General features: G+C 38.5%; 2 protein-coding genes across 2 annotated transcripts in view; one reads left to right on the top strand and one right to left on the bottom strand.

Annotated features, from left to right (window-relative positions):
• The window catches only part of CACNA2D3 (calcium voltage-gated channel auxiliary subunit alpha2delta 3), a 385949-nt gene that overhangs the window by 43774 nt on the left and 319118 nt on the right, over positions 1-23057 (bottom strand). The gene's annotated exons all lie outside the window — the stretch shown is intronic.
• On the top strand, positions 1990-21516 carry LRTM1 (leucine rich repeat transmembrane protein 1). The gene is made up of 4 exons (XM_077184522.1): positions 1990-1999; positions 2838-2996; positions 17259-17855; positions 21080-21516. Exons 1-4 carry the CDS (start codon positions 1990-1992, stop codon positions 21514-21516), a joined length of 1203 nt encoding a protein of 400 aa, XP_077040637.1.

Here is a 23057-nt window from a genome sequence, read left to right as displayed (position 1 = left end):
TACGAAGAGAATCAATGTGCATGGAAAGTTTCCTGTGTCCTGTACAAAACCTACCACACAACAGAATCTGAAACAGTGACAGGAGAATTACAGCAAAGCTCATCTGTGAAATGTTCCACGTGCATGTTCCACTGAGTCACAATGGAATGCTGCAGCAGAACAACAATTGAAATGCTGGGATTCATTTCTGTGAAATGCAGAGCCTCCCTCTCCATGAGGATGAGAAGGGGCAGCTGCAGGTTTGGTTTCATAGCAGCAACTCAAAAATTTTGATGCTTTCTTGGACAGACTGTGAGGGAAAATAAAAGAGAGAGAAATATTGCGGTTGCTCCCACTCGAGTAGATTTCACAATTTCAGCAGCAGGGTGATTTGTGCAGAAATTGAAGATATATAGGCATTATCAATTTAGCTACTGCCTGCCTTTGAAAAAGAAATCAGTTTATTTCTCTACCTAACTTTGAAAAGAGTTGTATCACTAATCTCTGAGGTACAATGCCATTAAAGAGGGTAAAACAGAAACCATCCAAGCTGGTCAAGGTAACACAACATTACAACAGCAACATTTTAACATATTCCCTTTGTGAAGTAATTTCTCATTAGTTTTGAAATCCTTTGGCTTGGTATTAAATAATGAACATGATGTCAAGTACATGATGGCTGGACTTGATTTACAGTTGGGCTTGATGATCCAAAGGGTCTTTTCCCATTTAATGATTCTATGATCTCTACCTGTGCTTGCAGGGGGGGAGGAGAGAACACATCTCACAAACATGGCATGGTGAAAGCAGAATTAGGCAGGTTTTTTGAGAGGTCTATCTTAGTATGAGATTTTAATCTCACAGTTTTGTCCTATTTACACATTGTTCCCTGCACAATTCCACACAGGAACTTCCCTGTCACAGCTTTTAAATATTCTATATCCTACATAATATATAATAAATGATAATTACTAATAGTTCCTAAAATTCAGCCAAAAATTATTTTAATGCCTCCAGATTTGAAAGAATTAACAGTGTTAAGGTATAGGAAATTACTTTCTTTGCAACCCCTCATGTGATACTAAAGCACTTCTGCAGGTTTTTCCCTCCTGAGCTTTTCAAGAACTTTGTGACTAGAACACGAATTTTTTTTGACTGGTCATTTAATGCCATAAGAGCTATTCAAATATACTTCAAAAGGTTTTTGAGCCATTATATTCTCCTGAGCATTCCCTAATCCTTCAGCACTTGACAACTTCTGAACAAAATATCTGTGCTCCTAACCACCATTAAACCTATGTTTTACAAACTGCCTACATGAGGGGGGGAAAAGGAAACAGGAAAACTTCAAAATTATATCTCCCATGTCTCTAATTCCGAGTTTAGCCTTCTGGGTGTAACAGTTACTACAGAGATTTAGATTAAAAAGCTGAAATTGCACTCAGATATTTCTAAATCTTGTTCAGGAAGGAACCCAGAAACTGCCACAAATAACAAAAATTCACTGACTTTTCTGTGGAATGTACACTTCAAAGTATAAAATATTCTTCCATATTTGCAGGCTTGGTTCAACCAAAATGGCCAAAGGATAAAAATTGTTCAGCCAGGAAAAAAAGGAGTTTTGTGTTCACTGCTGCCTTTTCTCCAGTGTCACAGAGAAGGGTGGGCTGGAGCTGAGGGCAGGCAGGAGAACAATGGATGGCAGCTGAGAGAGGGGTAGTTTGTGTTATGTAACACAAAATGTATCATTTCAAACAAATATTGCAAATCCAATCTTTTGTTTTAGTCACATCAGCAAATTTACTTAGGTGATGCAAATAAAAACCTTTAATTCTGCCTACAGAAACAGTTCTTTAACTCCCTGAGATTTCTTCTCTCTGTTTAATAAAGTGTCTCCTATTTTTGTAGTGCAGACCCTATGAAATAACAGATGGTTGAGAAGGACAAAGTTAAATTCTTGGCTCAGTGATAATTATTGTTAAATAAGTAATTTCCTCGTGCATCGATTCCATGGCTGAAGGTAATATTTCACTCTCTCAGTGGGTTGCTTTCAGATGGAAGTACTGGGAAGTGCTCAAATGCTGCATGGCTCAGGGCTGCTTAGTATCAAGGCAAACATGAAGCAAAACAAATAACTGCTGAGAATAGATCAGGATTGCTTGTGTTCCTTTCAATCTTCTTGGTTAAGCAAATAGACAGGCAGATAAGGAAATCCTTCCTTAGCAAATTACTTCTGTGCAAAGAATTAGAATCCTTCTTAGGTTCTAAGGAAAAAGAATAATTTCCTACTTAAAATACGAGAGGAAAATAGATTAGATTTATTTCAGGCAAGAGAGGAGCTGAGTCTCCCTACAAACCTGACAAATGGATTCCAAATACATGATTATAGGAAAAAGTAGCAAAAGCTAAAGGGATTTCCATTCTCTGAAATACCTATACACTGTAACACTGTATATAAGCACTAGATCAGCAAGGTTACAAAAATATCTTGAGGTCTCCATTCCTTTTCCCACAGAATACAGTAGAGATTAAGAGTCTCTCTCATACATAAAAGATGCCTAAAATCTTAAGGACATATTGGCCTCCTATTTCCGATGGAATTATCTTAAATGAGGTTTAACTTGGCTTCAAAATAAGAAATGTTGGACACAGACTTGTAGCAGGATTATTTTTCAATCTGTATCACCTTTGTGTATTGAGCTTAGACTATTTAAAACTATCTTCTTTCTCTGTTATAGTATTAACTGATTATCATCTTTTAAAATATCTAATAACTACATGTGAAATATTCCAGAACACACTGAAATACTTTTTAAAAAGTTGATTTCCCTTCTATTTACAATCTAAATCTGTTTCAGTTAAAAATCCATCTTCAGCATTTAGCTCAGGCAAAGAAGGAGAAACTGACTCTACAGCCCAATGCACAATCCTGAGAAATAAACACCATAACTATCAAGAACAGCCAATACAGATTAATGGACGACTCCCACCTATCACTGAAGATGATAAAAATCCTTGTAAGACATAGGTGTTTTATTTAGAATAGTTAAAAATAAAATCTAGATATTTTTCTCCCCTCACTTGCAGGAAGTCTTAGCTAACAAATTAGAGATATTCGAACAAAACCTCTCTATAACACAGTTATGTAGACATTGTTATAGACAATAATATAGTTATGTAATAAGTAACATAGTTATGCTTCACTATCACCCAACATAGCTGTACTCCCAGTGGCAGTCATTCCTTGCCATATGCAGGATATATGAAAATGTTAACAAGGACTTGTGAACTTCTCAGACTGCTTCTGCTCCCAGGTTCATTTTTACTTGCACAGTAAAATGCACTTTCACCTTTCCAAACTCCACACATGCTCAACTTCCCTCTCAGTGATCTCTCCCCTTTTATCTACACTTTCCTCTTCTCCCCCCTACTCATTGTTTTCAGTTCCTCTCTTCAAAGAGAAGATCTTCAGAATTATATTATAACTTGAAAAATGTATTAGTTTTATTACCTGGAATGAACTCTGATGTAAACACCCCAAAAACAACAACAACAAAAACCAGCCTAAGAGTTAAAGTCTGGCTATTTTTTAATATACAAAAATGCAAGCTTATGCCTGAAAGCATCAGGCAGTCTCAGTGCTGGGTGGTGACACCAGCCAGGTGTGAGCTCACAGTGAGCTGTTATGGGTAGCCTGTGATAAAAGAGCCAGATTGACCAAAAATGGGCTGAACTATTGAGCATTTCTACACCTTCTTCTGTTTTTCTTATGATAAAGCATGGTTCCTATCTCAGCAAAAATAAGGTATCTGTTATGCATTTGGATAAGATGGTATTATTTTCCAGAAACTCTCCTTTGCAATGTGTTGTTTTGTTGTGTGGTGGTTTTCTAATAGTTTATTATTTCACTCAGGGACAATTTCTAATGTTTTTACAACTTCCTTTGTTGTTTCTTAACATGGAACCTTCTGGTTTACTCCATGATATGTCTATTGCATATTTATTTAAGCACTCCAAAATTATTTAATACTTTACAAATATTTTATTATTAAACTCTTTGAAATCCATGTAAATGTGCACCTACCTTTTCCATGTCTGTTTGAGCTATAGAGCCTGATATAATGTCAGGCACAAAATATCTCAAAGTGCAAACTATCACCTAGTTTTGGATTCTAAACAATAAGCTGGGAAAAAAATCTTGCATTATTTATGGTACCTTATCTTTATCTTTTTGTCATCAAGTAAGTGGAATGACTGAGAGTCATTTTTAAGTCCTATTTAATTATTGGGGTTTTTTTTATGTGAGACAGTTTTGACCACATAAGACTTAGCAACACAAAAACTACTTCCTTCATCAGAGCTATTGTGATGCAGGATGTAAATGAGTGAATTCTCCTTGAATGAGAGAACTTCTGCCTCTTTACTCAGGAGCCTCAAGCCTGATGCTTTCTTCAGCAGGTTTTTAGAATTAGTGGTGGAAGATGATGTGTGCATGGAGACAACCAAGGCAGAGGAAGGCAGTAGGAAATGGTGTTTCCTGGAGGCCAAGCTGGAGCAGAAGGGGAGGAGATGCTGGGAAGCTGCTGGGAGGCCAAGCTGAAAGGGGAGCAGGATGATGATTGCTGCGAGGCCGAAGTTCATCCAAACTCAAAGCACCAGGGAAAGCTGAAGGGCTTGGTTTGCAGCCAAGCCCTGAGAAAGTGAACTGTGGAGGGCAGTCTGTGAACATCATCAAAAACCAGACTCCCTCTGACTCCCTGACACACATCTTCCTTCTGCAGGACTAATGAAGTAGCAGCAGGAGCAAGGAGGAAACTCAAAAAGGATATAAATTGAGTGTAAACATAAAAAAATATAGATACTGGTGGCTGGAAGTTCATTGCCTTTTCAGGATTCTTCAGAGGGGATGTTGGAGGGAAAGAGGTTATCTGTAAATTAGCATTGAGACAATCATCCTGCATCCCAAACTTTACAGGAGAGCAGCTGATGTTCTGCCAACACTGTGACAAAGGCTCCCACAGAAATCTGCTCACTTACCCCAGGATCAGCTTTGTGTACCAGGAGCAAAGCTCAAGGGAGGTACTTGAGAATCCATCTGTAACTTTTTAGAAAAACCAAAACACCCTAAAACAAACCTGTCATAAGCCTGGAGGAAGGTAACCCCTGGGCATGCAAATTTACACTTGCTGGACAGGGAGGTGCCTTGTTCCTGAGGAATGCAAGGAGTAAAGTGACAGCATAAAGGAGGGGCTTAGGTGGAAAAGGGTGAGGCAGGGCACAGCTCAGCCCTGTCTGATATCTGGAGCATCCTCCCTGTGACTTTTAGAAAATACCTGACACCTACTGATGCCTGGCCCATTGCATTATCAAAAGAAAAATAGAAAGGAAGCCCAAAAAAGAGACAAAGAAAAAAAAAGAAAAGAAAACGGAGTAGTACTACTTTTAGCCTCAGGAAGTTTCAGCAGCCTGCAGAAACAAGGCAAGAATCATCACAGAGGAATCTCTGCTGGTGGCAGAGCTTTTATGAATTCCTATGAGCCTTCCACTTTCTTCCAGCATCTCCTAGTGCAGCCACTGCTCTGACAAATAATTCTGAATTCCAACAGTATAGGAAGCATGTGAAGATTGAAATCTGACCACAGTAATGCTAAAATAATGAAGCAGTGAGAGTATTTTTATAACTCCCTAACCATTTTTTAGTTTTATAGGGTTTTCTTGCTATTTGAGTACTACCCATGACTGAAACGAAAAATAGGAACAGTATGGGTTTGTAAGCACTTTTACAAATCTTAAGGGAAGATCCAGGACTTGTCAAGTTCTCAGGAAAAGCTTTACTTCTCACAGCTGAGGTCCTAGTTCAGAGCAGCACAGCCAGGTTACCTTTCCATCTCAGCCAAAAGGCTGTGGTTTCAAGCTGGCAGTTAAGGAACCCTAAGAGGCTCAAAGTCCAGACAAAGAGCCAGAAACTGGGATGTTTATCTGAATATCCTGTGACCAGATTCTCTTAGGATATGTTAGACTTTCTGCTTCCACTTGTGACTTGAACACAACACATTCAAACCTTGATCATGTTTTAATTGCAGGTTTGATTCTGGCTACTACCTCAACAGGTTAACAAAAAAAAAATTGTTTCTACATTTCTCAGCATTGTGAGAAGGCTGATCTCAGACATGGGCAAAGCTTCTATCATGGTTTCCAAAGTCATTTCCCCCTCCCAAAGTGCAATCCTGCCATAGCAGAATGGGTACAAGCTGTCCTGCTGCCAGACACAGAATACTTTGGAGACATTGAAGATAAATATAATGGCATCCACAGCAAAGTGAACTCATGAGTTCTCTGTCCAGTCCCCCCTCCAGGGGGAGGGATCTGACCCAAGCCAACATTTCCTGCCTACAGAACACACTGAGCACCAACCACTCCCTGTCTGCTGCTGGCACCAGGGCATTTGTGTCCATACAAGGTCTATACAGAATCTCATTAGTCAAACCAGGCCTGGGACACTGAATGAGCAAACACTGACATTTTATCAAACCACATCATTTGGAAATAAGTCTTGGATCTCTTATTTACTGAGTCATGACAACAAGAATAGTGATAATCTCTACAAACTGTTTGTGCTATCCTGTGATTAGCAAATTACTTTGAATTGCTGAAAATATGAGTCATGTTACTTGAAGTCAAATAATACATCAGAAGGACCCCATAATGAATAAAAATCTCCAGCCTTTCAACACCATATCTACTGGATGATTCAGAAATCAAATGTTTACTGTAATGCTCCAGAATAGTTCTCATGTTTTTATTTTCCTAAGATCACTACTTTAACCATGTTTTTGCTGTTTAACCACGTGGTGATAATCTACAGATTTAGAAAAGGACAAAAAATTTTCTGTGTCCAAAAGACTAAATGAACATATCTTTATGTGTTTGAAATTGAGTAGTACCATGGTGCTCTGCAGTTGCAAGTTCAAAGAAAATAACACTGGTGGATTTGCAACCTGATTTAGTTTGTGTCTTTTACTGAACAATTTAAAAAAAAAAGTAACAGCAAAAGACAGATTTTAAACTTTTCCATGAAGAGTATTTGCAAAAGCAGATTTGCGTGCCCGCTTTTTTTGTTCTTGGATCAAAAATGTATTTTTATTAAATATATGTGTAGAAGAGAACACAGTTGCATCTTGGTTCAGCAAAAGAGGAGTTAGCATTAGAGCTATAAACTGGCATTCTTGGAATCTCCTGGAGGCTTAAACCACATCAGGAATAGAAAGCAATCTCAGACTAACAACACTGAGATTTCCCAGTATACTGAAATATAAATTTTCTTCTCTTTCGTATTCTCCTACTTTTTATGTCTTAAATAAAAAGAAACACCATCTTTCAAGATGTGTTCAGTAGATTACAAATACCTCACTTGAAAGTCAGTTTCTAAAACTATGGATTAACACTGGCTGTAATCTGAACATTTTCAAATTTACTTAAATTTATTTCACAAGAACATTTTATTGTCACAATTTTGAAACATGGCCAAGAAGTGTTAACTATACCTCTCAGCAATAATGTGTATTGGGGAAATAAGTTTCCCCCAGTATTGGGGAAAATAATTTCTCTTTTGCTTTATTTATTGTGTAGAAATTCATGCCCATGATCTGGAAAACAGCTAATGCCATCCAAGAGGCCAAGGAATCAGGGGTGGAATGATAGCTGTCTATTTACTTGTCTTACCAGATTTCATGAAAAATAAGAAATCACCATTTTCAGAATTGCTACATAAGCCTGCCTAAGTGCCAGCAGAAATGGTTGCTTAGGGCTGATCTGGTGTATTAAGAGGTGTTTTCATATTGCTGAAAATTAGCCAACAGCTTATTTTCTTCATTAGAAAAAGATGAAATCACCTCTTTAAAGCCACAAAATAAAAAGAACAATATATTGACCAACTTATGACCAAATACAAAACAAAACTAATAAGTGTTTTTAATTGATACTTCAAGAAAAAACTCCAAAGAAATAAGGTTTTTAAATATGTTAAGACTGATAAAATTAGAAGGCACTGACACACTTTTAAAGTTTTTTAATAAAAGTTCAGCATTGCCCAAGACCTGTGTGCCAAGTCATGATCATAAGTGAACTTCTCTGGGTGAGTTATGGACTCCTGGAAATAGTGTAAGTGCTGACATGACTTTCACAATAAAAGTACAAATGGACCATACTTCACATCAACTGCTATCCAGATGCCTCAACAAGTAGTCTATTATAATTTATATACTGATGATTAGCAGGATTTAGCTGTCAATACAGTCTTAAGGCATATTTTAGAAGTATAAATTGTGAGTTTTGAGGGAAATCAATATAATGGGCACCAAATGTAATCCTCCTTAATGTAATAGCTTTGAAATAAATCAGGAAGGTTTCTGAAAGGGAGATATCTGATTATACATTAAACTAAGGATTTATCATACCAAATAGCTTATCTTGTTAATAAGTAGCCTGATGGGTGCAAATTCAGCTGGGGCTTCTGCCTGGAAGGTGTTGAGCACTGCTGAGGGCTCACTGGGGTCTGTGGGGGTTATAGGATGCCCCTTCCAGAATGGAGAACACAAAACCCTGAAAGCTCTGCTCAAAGGAAAGACTCTTGGCAGGACTTGCCAGAGATTGTGCTGTTCTACAGAGGCATTTATGTTTCATAGCTACACTTCTGGGGGCTGTTCTTTTTTTTTGTTCTTTTTTTTTCCTTTTTATTTAAATGTCTATTGTTTAACTCCTGAATGCATTTCCTCCCAGGGTATCTGAAATCTGTACTCATTGTCCCAGTGTTTCTCTCCCACATTACACTTTTAGAATCAAGTTCCATGACTTTTAAGAGTTATGTTTACGTCAGAGGGATCAAGAGGTTTAAATTTCAGTACCTATTAAATGAATTTAATTATCCAACCAGTTCCATTTGGATACACTGTTACTGTTCTTCACTAATCTATAACAGATTTTCCAGTATTGTAATTCTCATTAATAAAATGCCCTCTGAAAGAGTATTTTCTTTTTATTTTTTTAAACAAAAGTCTTCTCAGTACACTATTTTACTATTATTTTACAAATTCTAAACAGAAGCATCATTACCCTGTATACTAGCTAAGTTTCCCAGGGATTTATGCTGTCTGAAAACAGCAGAACTAACTAAACTTGACTCATGAGAAGTCTATCCATACACCTCACTTACCCTGTTACTTCATTTAAAATATTCTGTGGAGAAAAAAGTGTATTTTAAAAACATCCTTGGTGTTTAAAACCTGCTGACAGACTAAAAAGAAGAGGGTGAGGAAAGGATAACAGCGTGCTATGGGATCTCTGTGATGTTTTCAGAGCTCTGTTGGTGCCTGCAGCTGCAGCAGTTCAAGCAGCAGGGATGGCAGAAGTGCAGAGAGAAGAAGGAAACTGGAACAGCAGCAAACTGCACTGCCTTGGAACATTTATCTGCTGTTTTAATGGGGAACAGTGGCAGCAGGTAAAGGCATCTGCCTCTTTCTGTTCACTGGAGCCATTTGGGAAAATGCACAATATCCCTGCTGTGCTTGTGAGAGCAGCAAACAGGGACAGAGTGAGTGCCGCCCATGGATCCTGCCCAGAGCTCTGCTGGCCACAGCTGCTGCACACTGCAGAGGGACAGGCTGGGAACAGGGACCTTTCAAAGGAGCTGGTCCTTGACACTTCACCTGCTGCAAGGCAACTGAGATCCTTTCAGGAGTTACAGTTTCCTTTTCCCTTGCAGGGAAACATCATCCAGTGGAAATGTTCCATCCCAGCTTGAATCCAAAGCCACCGAGCTCATCAGTCCCAATCCAATGGAACACTTACATTTCACTGCTGATTAAATGCTTATCAGCTGCATCATTCTCATGTCAGGTTATTTAGGACCTTGCTAAATTAATGAAAAACAAAAAAAGTCTCCTGTGGATATTTCCAAAGTGTTGCAAGAATTAGAGAGGTTTAACTATTTGACTTTTTACTGCAGCAAATATCATCCCCACTTCTGCAAGCTGCTGTGTTCAAGTGACTGCTAGGGCAAAAAGAGTCCTGTGAGCCCATAAACACAGGAGTTCCCAACATTAACAGTGAGTTTTACTGAACTACTACAATTTGCCTTAAAAGCACAAAAGGAATCAATGAAGTATGAGTTCTTTCTAGCACAATTGGTGAGCAGCAGCATAAGAAGCATTTACTGCACTTTAAAATATTTCTTCATACACTGTGAACATTTCAAAACCTTTTTATGTTGTTCAAAAAATGTTGTTCAAAAAATCCTTCCAATTCTTACAAAAGCTGCCCTAGTAAATCAACCACTCAGAATGCACAGGAGATTTATATCCTGGTCTTAAGTTTGAGTCCAGGGTGAGCCATGACCATGAACAGAAATTCTCATTAAATATAAAAAGGAAACAAAATCACTAAGCAAAAGCTTAGAAAACACTTTGATGAAGAATAAGCTATCTAGAAAAATAGCAAGTGACCTTGCTATTGTTTTAGAGAGGACAAAAAGCATCTAAAATGTCAAGATGAAACAAAAAGTACACCTGTACTTATTTTTGCATGTGCTTTTTTCTTGCCAGTTTTATTTCTTTCATTTCTCTTAGCTTGATGTCAAGCAATATTATTTTCTATTTGCAGTAATGGCACAGTGAGTTCATTAATTTACTTTTACTGGAGATACATTCTATCTATGGATGCTCAGCATGTATAACAGGTGGTTGACATTAGTCAGGAAATGATTGAAAATTGAATCTGCACCCCCTGTTGCTATTTGTAATGGAACAAATACTCTGCTGACACTTAATCTGCCCCTTGCTGCAACTTCATCTAACTTGCAATTAAGGTAAAGAGGCCCAGCATCTTTATTCCCTGTGCTTCTCCTCATTCTGAAGGCCTTGCATCCATCCTGGTCATTTTTCTACCAAAGCACACTTAAAGTCTGGTGTTTCAGCATTTTTCAGCTAAACCCTTCTCACCTTCATATATTTCTTCTCATTTAGCTATGGGAAAAGACTACAAGCCATATTAATTTCTAAGAGCATGATATTAGAGTTATAATACCATAACAAACCAATGACTGCACTACCCAGTGGATTGAAAAGGGAAGGGGAAGGGGAAGGGGAAAGGGGAAAGGGGAAAGGGAAAGGGGAAGGGGAAAGGGGAAAGGGGAAAGGGGAGAAGGGAGAGGGGAAAGGGGAAAAACTGCAAAGGACTGACCCAAACAGTTGCTCACAGATTATGAATAGAGCTGGTGACAAAGACCTGGATATGAATATTGAGAGATTTTTCCTGTCCAGGTCAGAAGTGCAATGTGAGGAAAAGCAGAGTTCAGACCTACACAGAGAAGGTGCTCAGCCTGGCAGTCCTGGTGCCCAGGACACAGCAGCTCCCTGCCCCTGCCAGGCTGCCCAGCCACCCCATCCCAGCTGCATCTCAAACTCTGGCCTCTCCTAGAGGTGTCAGAGGAAGGTGTAAAAATTCCCATAAATAATAATTATGGAAAAAAACTGCCCACAGGGAAAGGTTTTTCTCCATAAGTTGTGTCATTAGTGGTTGATTAAAGCCCTCAAGAGTGAAAGTTTATATCCCTTCTAAATTATTTTTTTTTCCCCATGAGGTAACTATGGCTCAAGATTATATATGAATCCTACTAATCTTCTGGCCCAAGGATAACTTTCAACAATGCATTTCATAGATTAATTACTCACTGTATAAACAAGTACCAGATGTATCAAAGTAAGGTAAAACAAGCCACTGGAAAGGAAAAACTGGGCTCTTCCCCAGTACAAAATCACAACTATCTGCCTGGTTTCTTGTTTCTAGAGCTGCACAACACTTCTTGCCACCTGAAAGGGACACTATCAAATAACACCAAACTCACAGCATTTCAGACACAAAGAAATCATGGTGTCTCCTTATGCTGCGTCATAACCAGCATTTGACATTGTTAAAGTCTAGCTGATATTCCTCCCCCTTATCCTGAAGAACAAAGGATGTCTGAAGAAATCCAAAAGCCTACCTCTCTGGAAAATATGACCTGATTTTTAAGGTATAAATCTTCCTTGAGTCAAATTCAGTTTGTATCCATTGGCTTATCCTTCTGTTGTGAAAAGCAAGTAGAAATGGGATCCAGGGCCTTCCTCTAAGTTTTGTCAACTTTTGAAAACCTAGTACTCTGCCAGGAAATATATGAGAGAGTCCTGAGCTCTCAGAGTACAAGGAATGCCATTGTAGAATAAAAAGCACGAGGAACTGCCAGGTTGGTTTCTTTTGCCCTGTCACCTTTGCATGTTGTTCTGACTCATGGGAAAGGGCACAACCTCTCTCCATCATGTACTACTGTATTTTTTCAAGTGCCAGTCAAAGGGGAAGAATTTTAACAATAAAGGTATGGGCTGTTTCACCAACAAATACAATTTTTTTCTTTGTCCTGAACCAAAACGAAGAGGGGTTTGCATTTAACCAAAGTTTCATTTAGGGTCATGAGCAAGAGCTTAGCTGTTTTACCAGTCTGAGACACACATTAGTAAAGAGAAAGCACATGCCATTTCCCTGAAAGTATCTCAGTTTTAATTCCTTCCCACTCAAAAGCATAAGGAAAATAAATCTAATAAAGAGAATGTATAGGAATTGTCTGCTGTGGCCTTGGGAACATTTTTTAATATAATTGTGTCTGCCTGGACTCAATATACAATGCAATGGAATCCAAATTCTGTAACTTTTAAATATCTGAAATATTTAAATTGTTTCCTTTCTGCTAGAGTTTAATTACCATAATGTTCTTCTGTAAAAGAGATGATTCTTACACATAGAGCTCCTTTAGAGCAGATGGCAGTAATTGCTGCAAGAAAGAGTTTGCTGGCAAAGCAGAGACAGAGCTGCCCCCTCAGCCAGCAGGATCAGATATTGGCTCACGGGGCTCGCTTGCCCTCTGCAATGGGAAACATACCTTGCTACAACAAGGCACAGGCTAATTTAAGAGGCTGCAATAACACTTGCTGTACCACATCAGACAACTGAAAAGAATCCTGCTGGTGGTTCAAAAGGCCAGAAGTAAGAGTAGGTTTCATGGTTGTCCTGTTTCTGGCAAATCTCTACCTGTGACACGACTATAATTTTCACCACATCAGACTTCTCTGTCACAACCAAAGTTTCATTCCTAATAAATGGGAATAGGACATGGATTATAGGTTGGGGAAACTTCTGTTTACAAAATATGTTCATTCAGAGTTCTCAATATAAGGAAAAAATAGCCACATCTACATGAAAAGCAAATTGACAGATTTAATCATATGTTTCCAAATCTGAACCCAGCAAGAAGATTTTTTTAAAAAGTAGTAACTTCTTAAACTGTGATTCCAAGTAAATAAAACAACCTCTGCATTATTGCTGGAACTGAACCTCCCACAGGGCTTAACTTTCTGTGACCTTGTCCTGTGAACATCTCTGTAATATGGTGCGTACTAAAAATAATACAATTATAGTTGCAAAGACTTACCTAAAATAGGAAAGCAATTAAGAGACATTCTTTAAGCCCACTGTTACATGAAATGAACTGCAGTGGGAACTTCTATACCCATCTGGTCAGCAAATATTAGTTAAGATGGAAAAATAACTTAAAAAAGAAACCCTTAGAATTCATAAGCTAAATAAAATTATAGATACCAAAGAGAATTTAAGAGCACCTTATCACACAAAAACCAATAATATAATAGCTATTACCTCCTGCAACATTAATCAAAAGTCATGAAAAGAGCTGCCACTGATACAAGGGATGAGTTAATGCAAGGAGAGTGGGATGTCATCTCAAGAAAAAGTACCTGACCTAACTTTATCCTTTGTAAGAGTATCCATAGCTAACATGGGTACAACTTCTGAGGAAGATGCTATTTTATAACAGACCTTTTTGCATTTAATTGTCTGCACTAAAATGATTCATGGGTATTTTTTAAGACAGGTCTTAGAAATAGCAAATAAATATATCATGCTACAAAAGTTAAAAAAGTTTTTTGCATTAACCTGGCATTAATCTAAAGTACAGTACACTTGATCTTTAAGCTTCCCTCCCCTTTTTTGTGAAGTTGGGGTTAACCAGGATGACTGTGGTACAGGTTATCTATGTCTGTAGTGTTCCCCCACAGTAAATCCCAAGCTTCACCTCACATCAGGACAAGGTGCCATCCATCAAGAATGTCAAGGATAGCAAGGTCTGTTACTCACAGCAGGAATCCTGGGATCCCCAAGATGAACAATCATTATTTACTTTACAGAATGAGGATTTGCCTATGTTCGCCTTCACTGTTCCCATGTACCCACTGCTCCTTTTGGTATCTTGGCTGGTGTCAGAAACAACTGAGCAAGGCACAGCACATTGACGGGCACAGCCCTGCCCCTGAGCCAGGGGGACACAGAGCTCAGCACAGGCTTTGGGAAACCAAAAGTACCCGTGGAAAAGATGGGGTTACTCTCTTCATAGTGACAGAACAAGAGGGGAGGGACACAAGCTGCTCCAAGGAAAACTCTCACTGGATGCAAGAAAAAATTATTGATTCTGAGTTACACATTGGAAAAACTTGCCTTGAAAAGTGATAGAATCTGTTGCTGGAAATATGAAAGTCTCAACTAGACAGGATCCTGGACAACTTCTGGTAAAGACCCTGATTTCAACACCAGTTTGGATCTTATGATCTGATTTTTTTTAGTACTCCTTCTAGATAATTGCCTACATCATATAAATTTTGACCTGGAAAGTGAGCATTATGTGATCTTTTCAAAAGCACCTAAAAGCAGAATTTGTACCCAAGAAAGCTGGATTATAGGTCTGAAATGTTTTGATTGCACAGCTTCCCTCTCCATAGGACAGCTCATAGATGGAGGGATCATATGGCCTGGAAAGACTCAATTTTACATGAGATCTCTCATGCCTTTCAACACCTCTGAGTTCCATCACAGTCACAAGTCATTAATCCTTTCATTGGTGTAGATGGCACAGTAGGAGTTCTACTGAAGAAATAACAAAGAAACAAGCCAAGGCACCACACATAAAGTACAATTTTAGTATCATCTGCTACGTCTTTCCAATATCTTTGAAAATAAATTAACTTGTTCAATGTTCATGGTGACTATACCAGGATGTGTGCCATTTTTATGGAAGGAGCCACTGGTCCTGCATTCCCAAGCCATAAAATCCTGTCAGCACAACTAATGGATGTCAGATGAGTAAGCTTAAAAGAGCAAACAAGGGCACTGTCAAAACCATGTCATCAACCCACAGGACTATTTGTAGTGATATTATACACTCCACTGCCTCTAGTCACAGCCCAGGATAATGAGAATCCATGTTCAGATCTTGCGAAAATTGACACAGCCTGGCTAATAACCCACCAGAATTCAGAATCTATAATGGATATTAAAAAGGCAGCTTTATTTTTTGTGCTTTGCTTTTGATGGAGATTAAACAAACTGAAGAGGTGAGCTTATCAGGTCATTATTTGTACATTACAGCTGTTCAGTCAGAGCTGGACAGACACTGCTTGCATGGCTTGTTGTCTGATTAAGAGGCAGAATAAGTCCCTGAGAACCATAAAGGGGGGAGAGGGGAGAATGTGATTAAGAAAAAAACCAAAGGCTGATAGAGTAATTGAGTAGAAATAGTTGCACTTCTAGACAAGTCACAGACACCACCTAAAACATCCTCAAGGAAGGAAACTGGATGAGCACGTTACAGATTTGAAGTGGGAATCAGAGCAGTGTCTGTCACTGTTCTTCATCAGAAACCTGGACTGAATCTTCCACCAGGGGAAGAACAAGCAGAGCAGAATGAAAGGTGAGATCCTGAAGCATTCAGATTAATAATGCAATTTTTCTGTTTGCAAAGCATTTCCTTGCCAAGCAAGAGTTTATTTTACCTCTACACTGGAAGCTGTGTTTCTGAAGCCATCTGTGGCAGAACAGTGTCATGAACTGAAAGTATTGTTTACCTTGCATGCAGGAATGCTGGATTCTGTCAAGTGAATTTTATGATGCAGAATTCAGTATTGCAGAAGATTGTATATAATTTTAATATAAATATTTCATTTCTGAGAGAAAATTAATGAGTAATTTGTTCCTTAAACTGTAGTCTCAAAATACAACTTTCATTTATATATTTACCATATTTCTTACTATAATAATACATTATTTCATCAATATGGTATTCCCTGTTAGTAATTCAAATTTGATCTCTGTAAGTCAAGAAACAGCAATTAATTTATTTTTAAAAGGTTTCAAGTAGCACCTAACCAAAATGTTTTCATTTTGAAACAGTAAATAGTAAAAATTATTTGAAGCATCTCAAAAACAATGTTATAAAAGGATTCATCATTCTAACTTTCTTTAGTCAAAGAAAATCTAATTATTCTATACTGAGTTTTTTTAATGTTTTATTAAATACATCCAAGCATAGCTTTAAGTACCCTGTTTTCAAAGTTAAGATCATTAGCAAGACATAAAAGGGAATTTATTTGTTTTTTCAGTTAAAAACCTCCTGAACATCAGGGAGTAGCAGATAATTATAAATATGAATATTGCTAAGTAGTCCTCTTAACTAATTTATATTTTCAGAAGCTTATTGACAAATTTCTGGTGACAGTGTAGAAACCTGTATCTATGGGAAGTACAGGGGCATTCAGAGAAGGGAATTAAAGCAAAAAGGATAAATGGATATTTTAAAGGAGAAACTTACAGAATCTGAATTGCTGAAAAAGTACTGCTAATAGTTTTTATAGCTATGTCTTTGAAGCTTGTAATTCTTTTAATGGTACATTGACTCAATTCATCCAGGCAGTGATATTAGTAAAACCAATGAAAAATAGAAGTTCTGCTTATAATTCTTCTGACACAAGATGTCTTAAAGTTGTTACTAACACAGAAAGAGAGACATTTCAATGTAATAATTTTAGAAGAAACTGTCACATTCCCTTCAAACATCATTCCCTGCTCTGCTGATGGCAAATTCTCTTGAAAACCATTTGTAATTAAGAAGAAACCATGGGAAGTACTTCATTTTAAGATCATGGTGGCATTATCTTCATTCTGCATTATAGAAGTATTTCAACACTGTGTATAATTTACTTATGTATTGTAAAAGTAATGCACTCTGTGGTATCTACATTATTGTTTATTATGGGACTGTATACCTTCTGGCTGTGTTTATGGCCTGTGTATTGCCTAAAGACAAACATTTTAAACTAATTTTACATCCTCTTTCACTTGTGATGCAGGTAACTGGCTTTTGATTTGGAGTGTCACCTTGTTGGCACACACAGCTCACAGCTGCCCTGAAAAATGCCTCTGCCACAAAGCCTCAAAGACTGCAGACTGCAAGAACAGAGGATTTACTGAAATTCCTGGCCGTTTACCTCCTGAAATTCAGATACTACAGTTGCAGAACAACCGTATCTGGAGAATCAACCAAAACGCATTCACTGCAACGCCCTTACTCAAAATCTTGGACTTGTCTAATAATTCTATCTCAAGTGTGGCACTTGGTGCTTTCCAAAAACTGAGGTATCTACAGGTTTTAAACCTAACCAGAAATTTGATTCACTACATAGAAAACAAGACTTTCAGTTTCCTCCCACACCTAAAGGAACTGGACTTGTCATCCAACAGCATTATTCGATTGCCTGAGACATTTGGAAACAGCACAGGGAATATAACATTGCTCTCTGTGAAGCATAACAAACTTCAGAAAATGGAAAGAATTCTGCTGGAGTCACTTCCAAACCTGAAAGTGGTTCTCTTCAAAGATAATCCCTGGCAATGCAATTGTAATATCTTTGGCATGAAACTGTGGCTGGAGAGTTTTCTATACAGAGGTAAGGAATTTTTCTCATTACATGGAGTGTACATGAGAACATTTGAGCACAATCTAACTGATCTTCACTTCTATGGCTTAAAAATTTACCCCACACTGTAGGTCACTTTCTCAAATAAACACACTTAGCTATATTCTCATGCATAGGTCAGAATGCAGACTAGAATCAGAGAGGGACTTTGTATTAGTATATGCCCAGAGAAAGAGCAAGGATGCACACACACCCATAGAGCAGGTACAGGTGTGTTCTGTAGAGTGTCAATTCAGATACAGACATTTCTAAATATAAAACAAGTATACTTGTGCACATACACTTGTTTTAATTCTACTAATATATTTTTGCTGGAAACCAAACTGTTTTAAGGCTTTTTACCTGTTGCATGATGGCAAACATCAAGACAGATATCAGTACTGAGCAAACTTTAGAGAACCTAGGATTCTACTTTTTCTATCAATTTTGACTTAGTAGTTCTTTAATATTTTACGAATACCTAGTATGACTTCCTAATTTGTTGTACCCAGAAGAGGAACTCAATTCATTGGCAATTTCCAGACAGAAATGTGCCATGGCATCACACAGGGAAAAGTGAAGTTTATAAATAGTAGTGGCAGTGTTTTGGTCACACCTGCTTTTAAATAGATTCATGAGTTATGCTGTGAAAAAGATAACATGATTTAATTCTAAAGGAATTAAGTGTAAGAAGAAATTAATTTATTTCTCCCAGGAGGTATGTTCAGACTGAGAACTCAGAACAGCAGGACAATTTTCTTTTTTTCTAAATCAGGCTTTGATGCTTGCATGTGACCAAAGCAGCGATTGCCTGTCTCTGTACCAGAGTGCTGTGGAGCTTGCTGCAGCACAGGAGCTGTGGAGGTGGCCCCTGTGGCCTGAGACTGAGGGACTGCCTTTGCAGGGATCAGAGCTCTGCAGGCCAGCTGGAAACCCATCCTGGCCATGCAGGGACACAATTACTACTGCAGAGGTCTTCCAGTGAAGACATTTTTAGAAAAGACAAAAGGCAAATTTCTCTCAGCAATAAAATCTTCATATTTTGAATAGATAAAATATTACTTTATCACAGGGCTTTAGTCTATTATGCTGGAAATTCAGCAGGGATTACCTTCTCTGTGCAGAAGAATAAAATTATCCAAGATAAACGCATCAGATTATCTTAATTACTCTGCCAGCAGCATAAATATTATCATTTATTTCCAAAAACAATGTTGTCTAGAAATTCAGTGATGTCCTTCCATCTTTCTGAACACTGTAGAGATTAATTAAATGAAGTGACATGGAACATACAAATTAATTTTAGCAACAAGCTTTAAGGGAAGCCCAAGTGTTATGTTCTCTTCTGTGTTTGTATTTCTCTAAAATTACTTGTCTGAATCACATGAAGAAAAATTAGTTACATTACACAATAATGTTTCCCACTACTTATATGACACACAGGGGATGAAACTTCACAGGGGCTCTGCAGATATTTCTTGTCTGTCATAACAAAGAAATGTAAGTCCAGAATATTTGAGTATTTTTTAGCTAAATCCATCCTGGGCAATTGACATTTCATGAATACTCACAGGAAATTATAGAGAATGCTTCAGTTCAAGAGGAACACCAGGGTTCTGTGCCAAGCACACATATTCAGTTACTTAAAACCACAAAAGGATAAGAGTTGAAGGATTTGGAGGTTTATCTTCATCCATATTCAATCTAACACATTGAAGATGTCTGGAACCATGCTTCAGGTTTCACCATTAAAGACCAAGAGACCTGCTATGCTCAAATCTGTCCTGGAATATCAACATTATTTGTGGAGTAGTCTCCAGATTTCAGTTTGGCTCCATCTGTATTCACTACTTTCTCAAAGTCTTTTCAGGATGAAAATTTCTGTGCCTGGCTTTAGCTGAAAGGTGAATTACTTTGGCTAGAGAAGAGAAAGAAAATTCAGTTGATTTGATTAGTTAATTTTTAAAAAATATGTCAACATTGCTTTTGGCCTTGTGGACTCCTTGACACACCACACCCCTAAAGCCCTGTGCCCTGACTGGGCTACGTTTGGTGTATTCTCTTCTACACAGTGAGGAACAAGCACATGATTTACCAGGACTGTGGATTCCTAATTCTCTCCCCATTGTACTAACAACCTCCTTGGGGAAGTTGGCTCTCAGCAATCATGAAATTTAGCATTTGAGCAGGGTAATAGATTGATTAAACTCCTTTATACTTGTGTATATTCTCTTACCACAAGCCTTGCTTCAAACAATCCCTCATGGGTACATACAACTTAATGAACTTTCTCTTTGCCCTGTTACAGTTAACATATGATGTCAGAACAATGACAATTTCATGCAATATTTCAATCAAGTGGGAAATATTTTTTAAATACCTTGTTTTCCTTTCGCACCATAAAAATTAGCAGTGGTCAGAAGTTGAACAAAATGAATTTGCAGTTAACAATACTTCTTTGTTTATCTATGACAGTTCTTATTTTTCTACCACCACGGGTTTTTTTACACATACATCCATAAAAATGCAGATAACCTAATTCCTGATGACCTGCTTCTTGAAAATGCACTCTTATGTGAGTTTTGCAACATAACAATCTCACCACTGACCTAACTGAACAAAACATACATACATCTTTAAAACATACATCAATCTTTAAAGCAGGAAGTTGAAACTGATGGTAAATTTACCTCATGTTTACATTAATTTTACATTAAAGTGATTCAGCAGCTGTGAAATGTAGCCGCATTTCTCTTCACAGAGAAAAGCAAGGCATAATTCTTCCCAAGAATATTTCTGGGATTCATGTGCTCTGAACCTCAGAGAAAGGAAAACCAATTCTTATCATTTGCTGTGCCTGTGTTTGTGCTGAAGTAGAATGCAATAGGGAGACGGTTTACCCAAAGTGATGGCATTTTGTTTCCTTGGTGTTTTGTTTTTCTATCAGGGCCAAATGTGTGTGTCGGGACTGTTGGCCGACAGTCACGAGATTCTGTGCAGTTGTGTGCAGAGTTGAGTGCTTGGCAGATTCAGTTTAGATGCACTGTAACATAGTGTAATGTAATATAGAATAATATAGTACAATAAAGTAATTAATTAGCCATTTGATAAGATGGATTCATGATATAGAAATGAATTCCTCCTCATCTTGCAGGGAGGAGAGGGTCGTCCTGATTCCATAACCAAATACCGAGACCATTGTTTTGTTGTTTCAGGAGGAATCAGCGATGGCATTATCTGCTCAGCGCCAGGCGTTCGGAAGGGGAAGGACCTCCTGAAGGTTCCCTACGAGCTCTTTGGGGCCTGTGCTCTGAGGGCAGCCCCGGTGCCGCCGGCCAGCAGCCATCAGTGGCCCGGCTCGGAGCAGCGGGGCTGGCCCAAGCACGGCCCTCACGGCGAGCCGGGCGACGGCGGCCGCGGCGGCTGCGAGCCCAAGGCCCGGGCCAGGCCCGTCAGCCTGCGGCACGCCATCGCCACCGTGGTGATCACAGGCGTGGTGTGCGGCGTGGTGTGCCTGATGATGCTGGCAGCCGCCGTCTATGGCTGTGCCTACGCCGCCATCACGGCCCGGTACCACAAGGAGCAGCTGGGCCCCGTCAGGCAGCACGGGACGCCTGAGGAAAAGGAGCCATTCGAGAGCTCCATGGCTTGAGGTGCCTCTGTCAATGGCTTCTTGAAAATAAAGCTCTCACTGCAGTTGAAAAGCCTGGAATCTCAATAGCATTGTCTTAATACTAATTACTGGGGTTATATTCTATCTTTTTTTTTTTTATACTTTTTAAAAATGCAAGTATATTATTGTTTGGAATATCCACTAAGACTTTATATAGAACAACAGAATGTGTTTACTTTGTGTGTATATATTCCAAAGCCACTATTTAGGGCTGAGTGTTTGAGATCATGAAACCTTGATACAGTGAGATTAAAGTATTTCACTATCCTTTACTAACTCTTGATGCAGTTATACCAAAACATGACCTAGGATACACATACAGTCAGTGGCTGACAGGAGTGATGTTCTGCAAAGAAAAACAGAAAATAGCCATCTATCTTAGTTCAATTAGTTACTTTTTTACTACCTTAGAGAGTACAAATTTCTATTCAATTCAAGATGTATACAACTGACAAGCAGTTTTCAAACCAGCTACTCTGTGCACTGCCATTGATAACATAAATGTGTTAAAACCATTTCCAAAAATGCATTTTCAACTTTCCAGTTTGCCCCAGAAAGCAGCAAATAAACATTATCGTCATTTCCTAACTTAGAAAATAGGAAGCACCTTGTTAACTATTACATATAATTTTTTAATTACTTAGTAGGGAAGAAAGAAGAGAGCTGAGAAAATGCTGAAGGAAGAAATGCTACAGTGCTTTGGATACAAGCCCCAAAAAGAGTACACAGAGCATACCTGAAGACACTGCCTGTTATCCTGCTGGCTTACAAGCTTGCTACAGACTTTTCTGAAGGCATTTATTCCCAAATCCTCACACAAGTGCTCCATTTTGCAAATGCCATGCTGCAGATGCAGCTCCCACCACAGTGCTGCCCTTCAGCAGGAGGATAATGTAGCTGCATGTTTACACGTCCTCCCTCTCAGAGGGAACATTCAGCTGGATTCACTCAAGGCTCCATCCTTGCTCTCTGCAGAGCTCTTTCGCCATCAGAGGAAATCAGAGCCAAAACTATTTGAATATCATAAGGTTAGAATTCCACAAATATTTTGCCAGTGCAGAGGTAGTTATTTTAATGGTTCTTTGAAATTATTTTAAGGCAATCAAGAGAGATCAGGAACTCCATTCACCTTTTCCAAGAATGGATAAAATACATTTTAGGCTATTTGTGACAGACATCTCATGCATCCCCTAACTGTCCTCAGTGACAGGGATAAAGAGCTGTCCAGGTAGCCAGTGCAGAAATCAGCATTTTTGTATAGTATGGAGGAAAAAGGCCACGGAACAATCTGCAATAAGGGCAAGGGGAAGTTGTGTCGTGGCATTTGGAGATCTGCCCTCTCCTTCCAACAGACAGATTCTGAGACCAAGCTGTGTAGCTGTCCCAGTAACAGCCTCGACTGAGTAATGGGCTCTGTGGCAGGAGTCATGTAACCCTTGCTCTTATCTACTTTGTAATAATTGCAACCTAAATATTAGAGCTCATTCCTACATCTGCGTTACTTTCATGTCTAGAGAAAA

Source organism: Agelaius phoeniceus, chromosome 11, assembly GCF_051311805.1.
Source record: "Agelaius phoeniceus isolate bAgePho1 chromosome 11, bAgePho1.hap1, whole genome shotgun sequence".
In the NCBI taxonomy this organism is placed as follows: Eukaryota; Metazoa; Chordata; class Aves; order Passeriformes; family Icteridae; genus Agelaius; species Agelaius phoeniceus.
Note: the sequence above shows the minus strand (reverse complement) of the source record. Positions and strands in the feature narration are given on the sequence as shown.

Bases quoted from the DNA above. Each gene is read 5' to 3' on its own strand.
- LRTM1 (XM_077184522.1), top strand. The intron at 2,997-17,258 runs GTAAGACATAGG...CTTGTGATGCAG, and splicing joins TGAAGATGATAAAAATCCTT to GTAACTGGCTTTTGATTTGG. The intron at 17,856-21,079 runs GTAAGGAATTTT...TTGTTGTTTCAG, and splicing joins GGAGAGTTTTCTATACAGAG to GAGGAATCAGCGATGGCATT.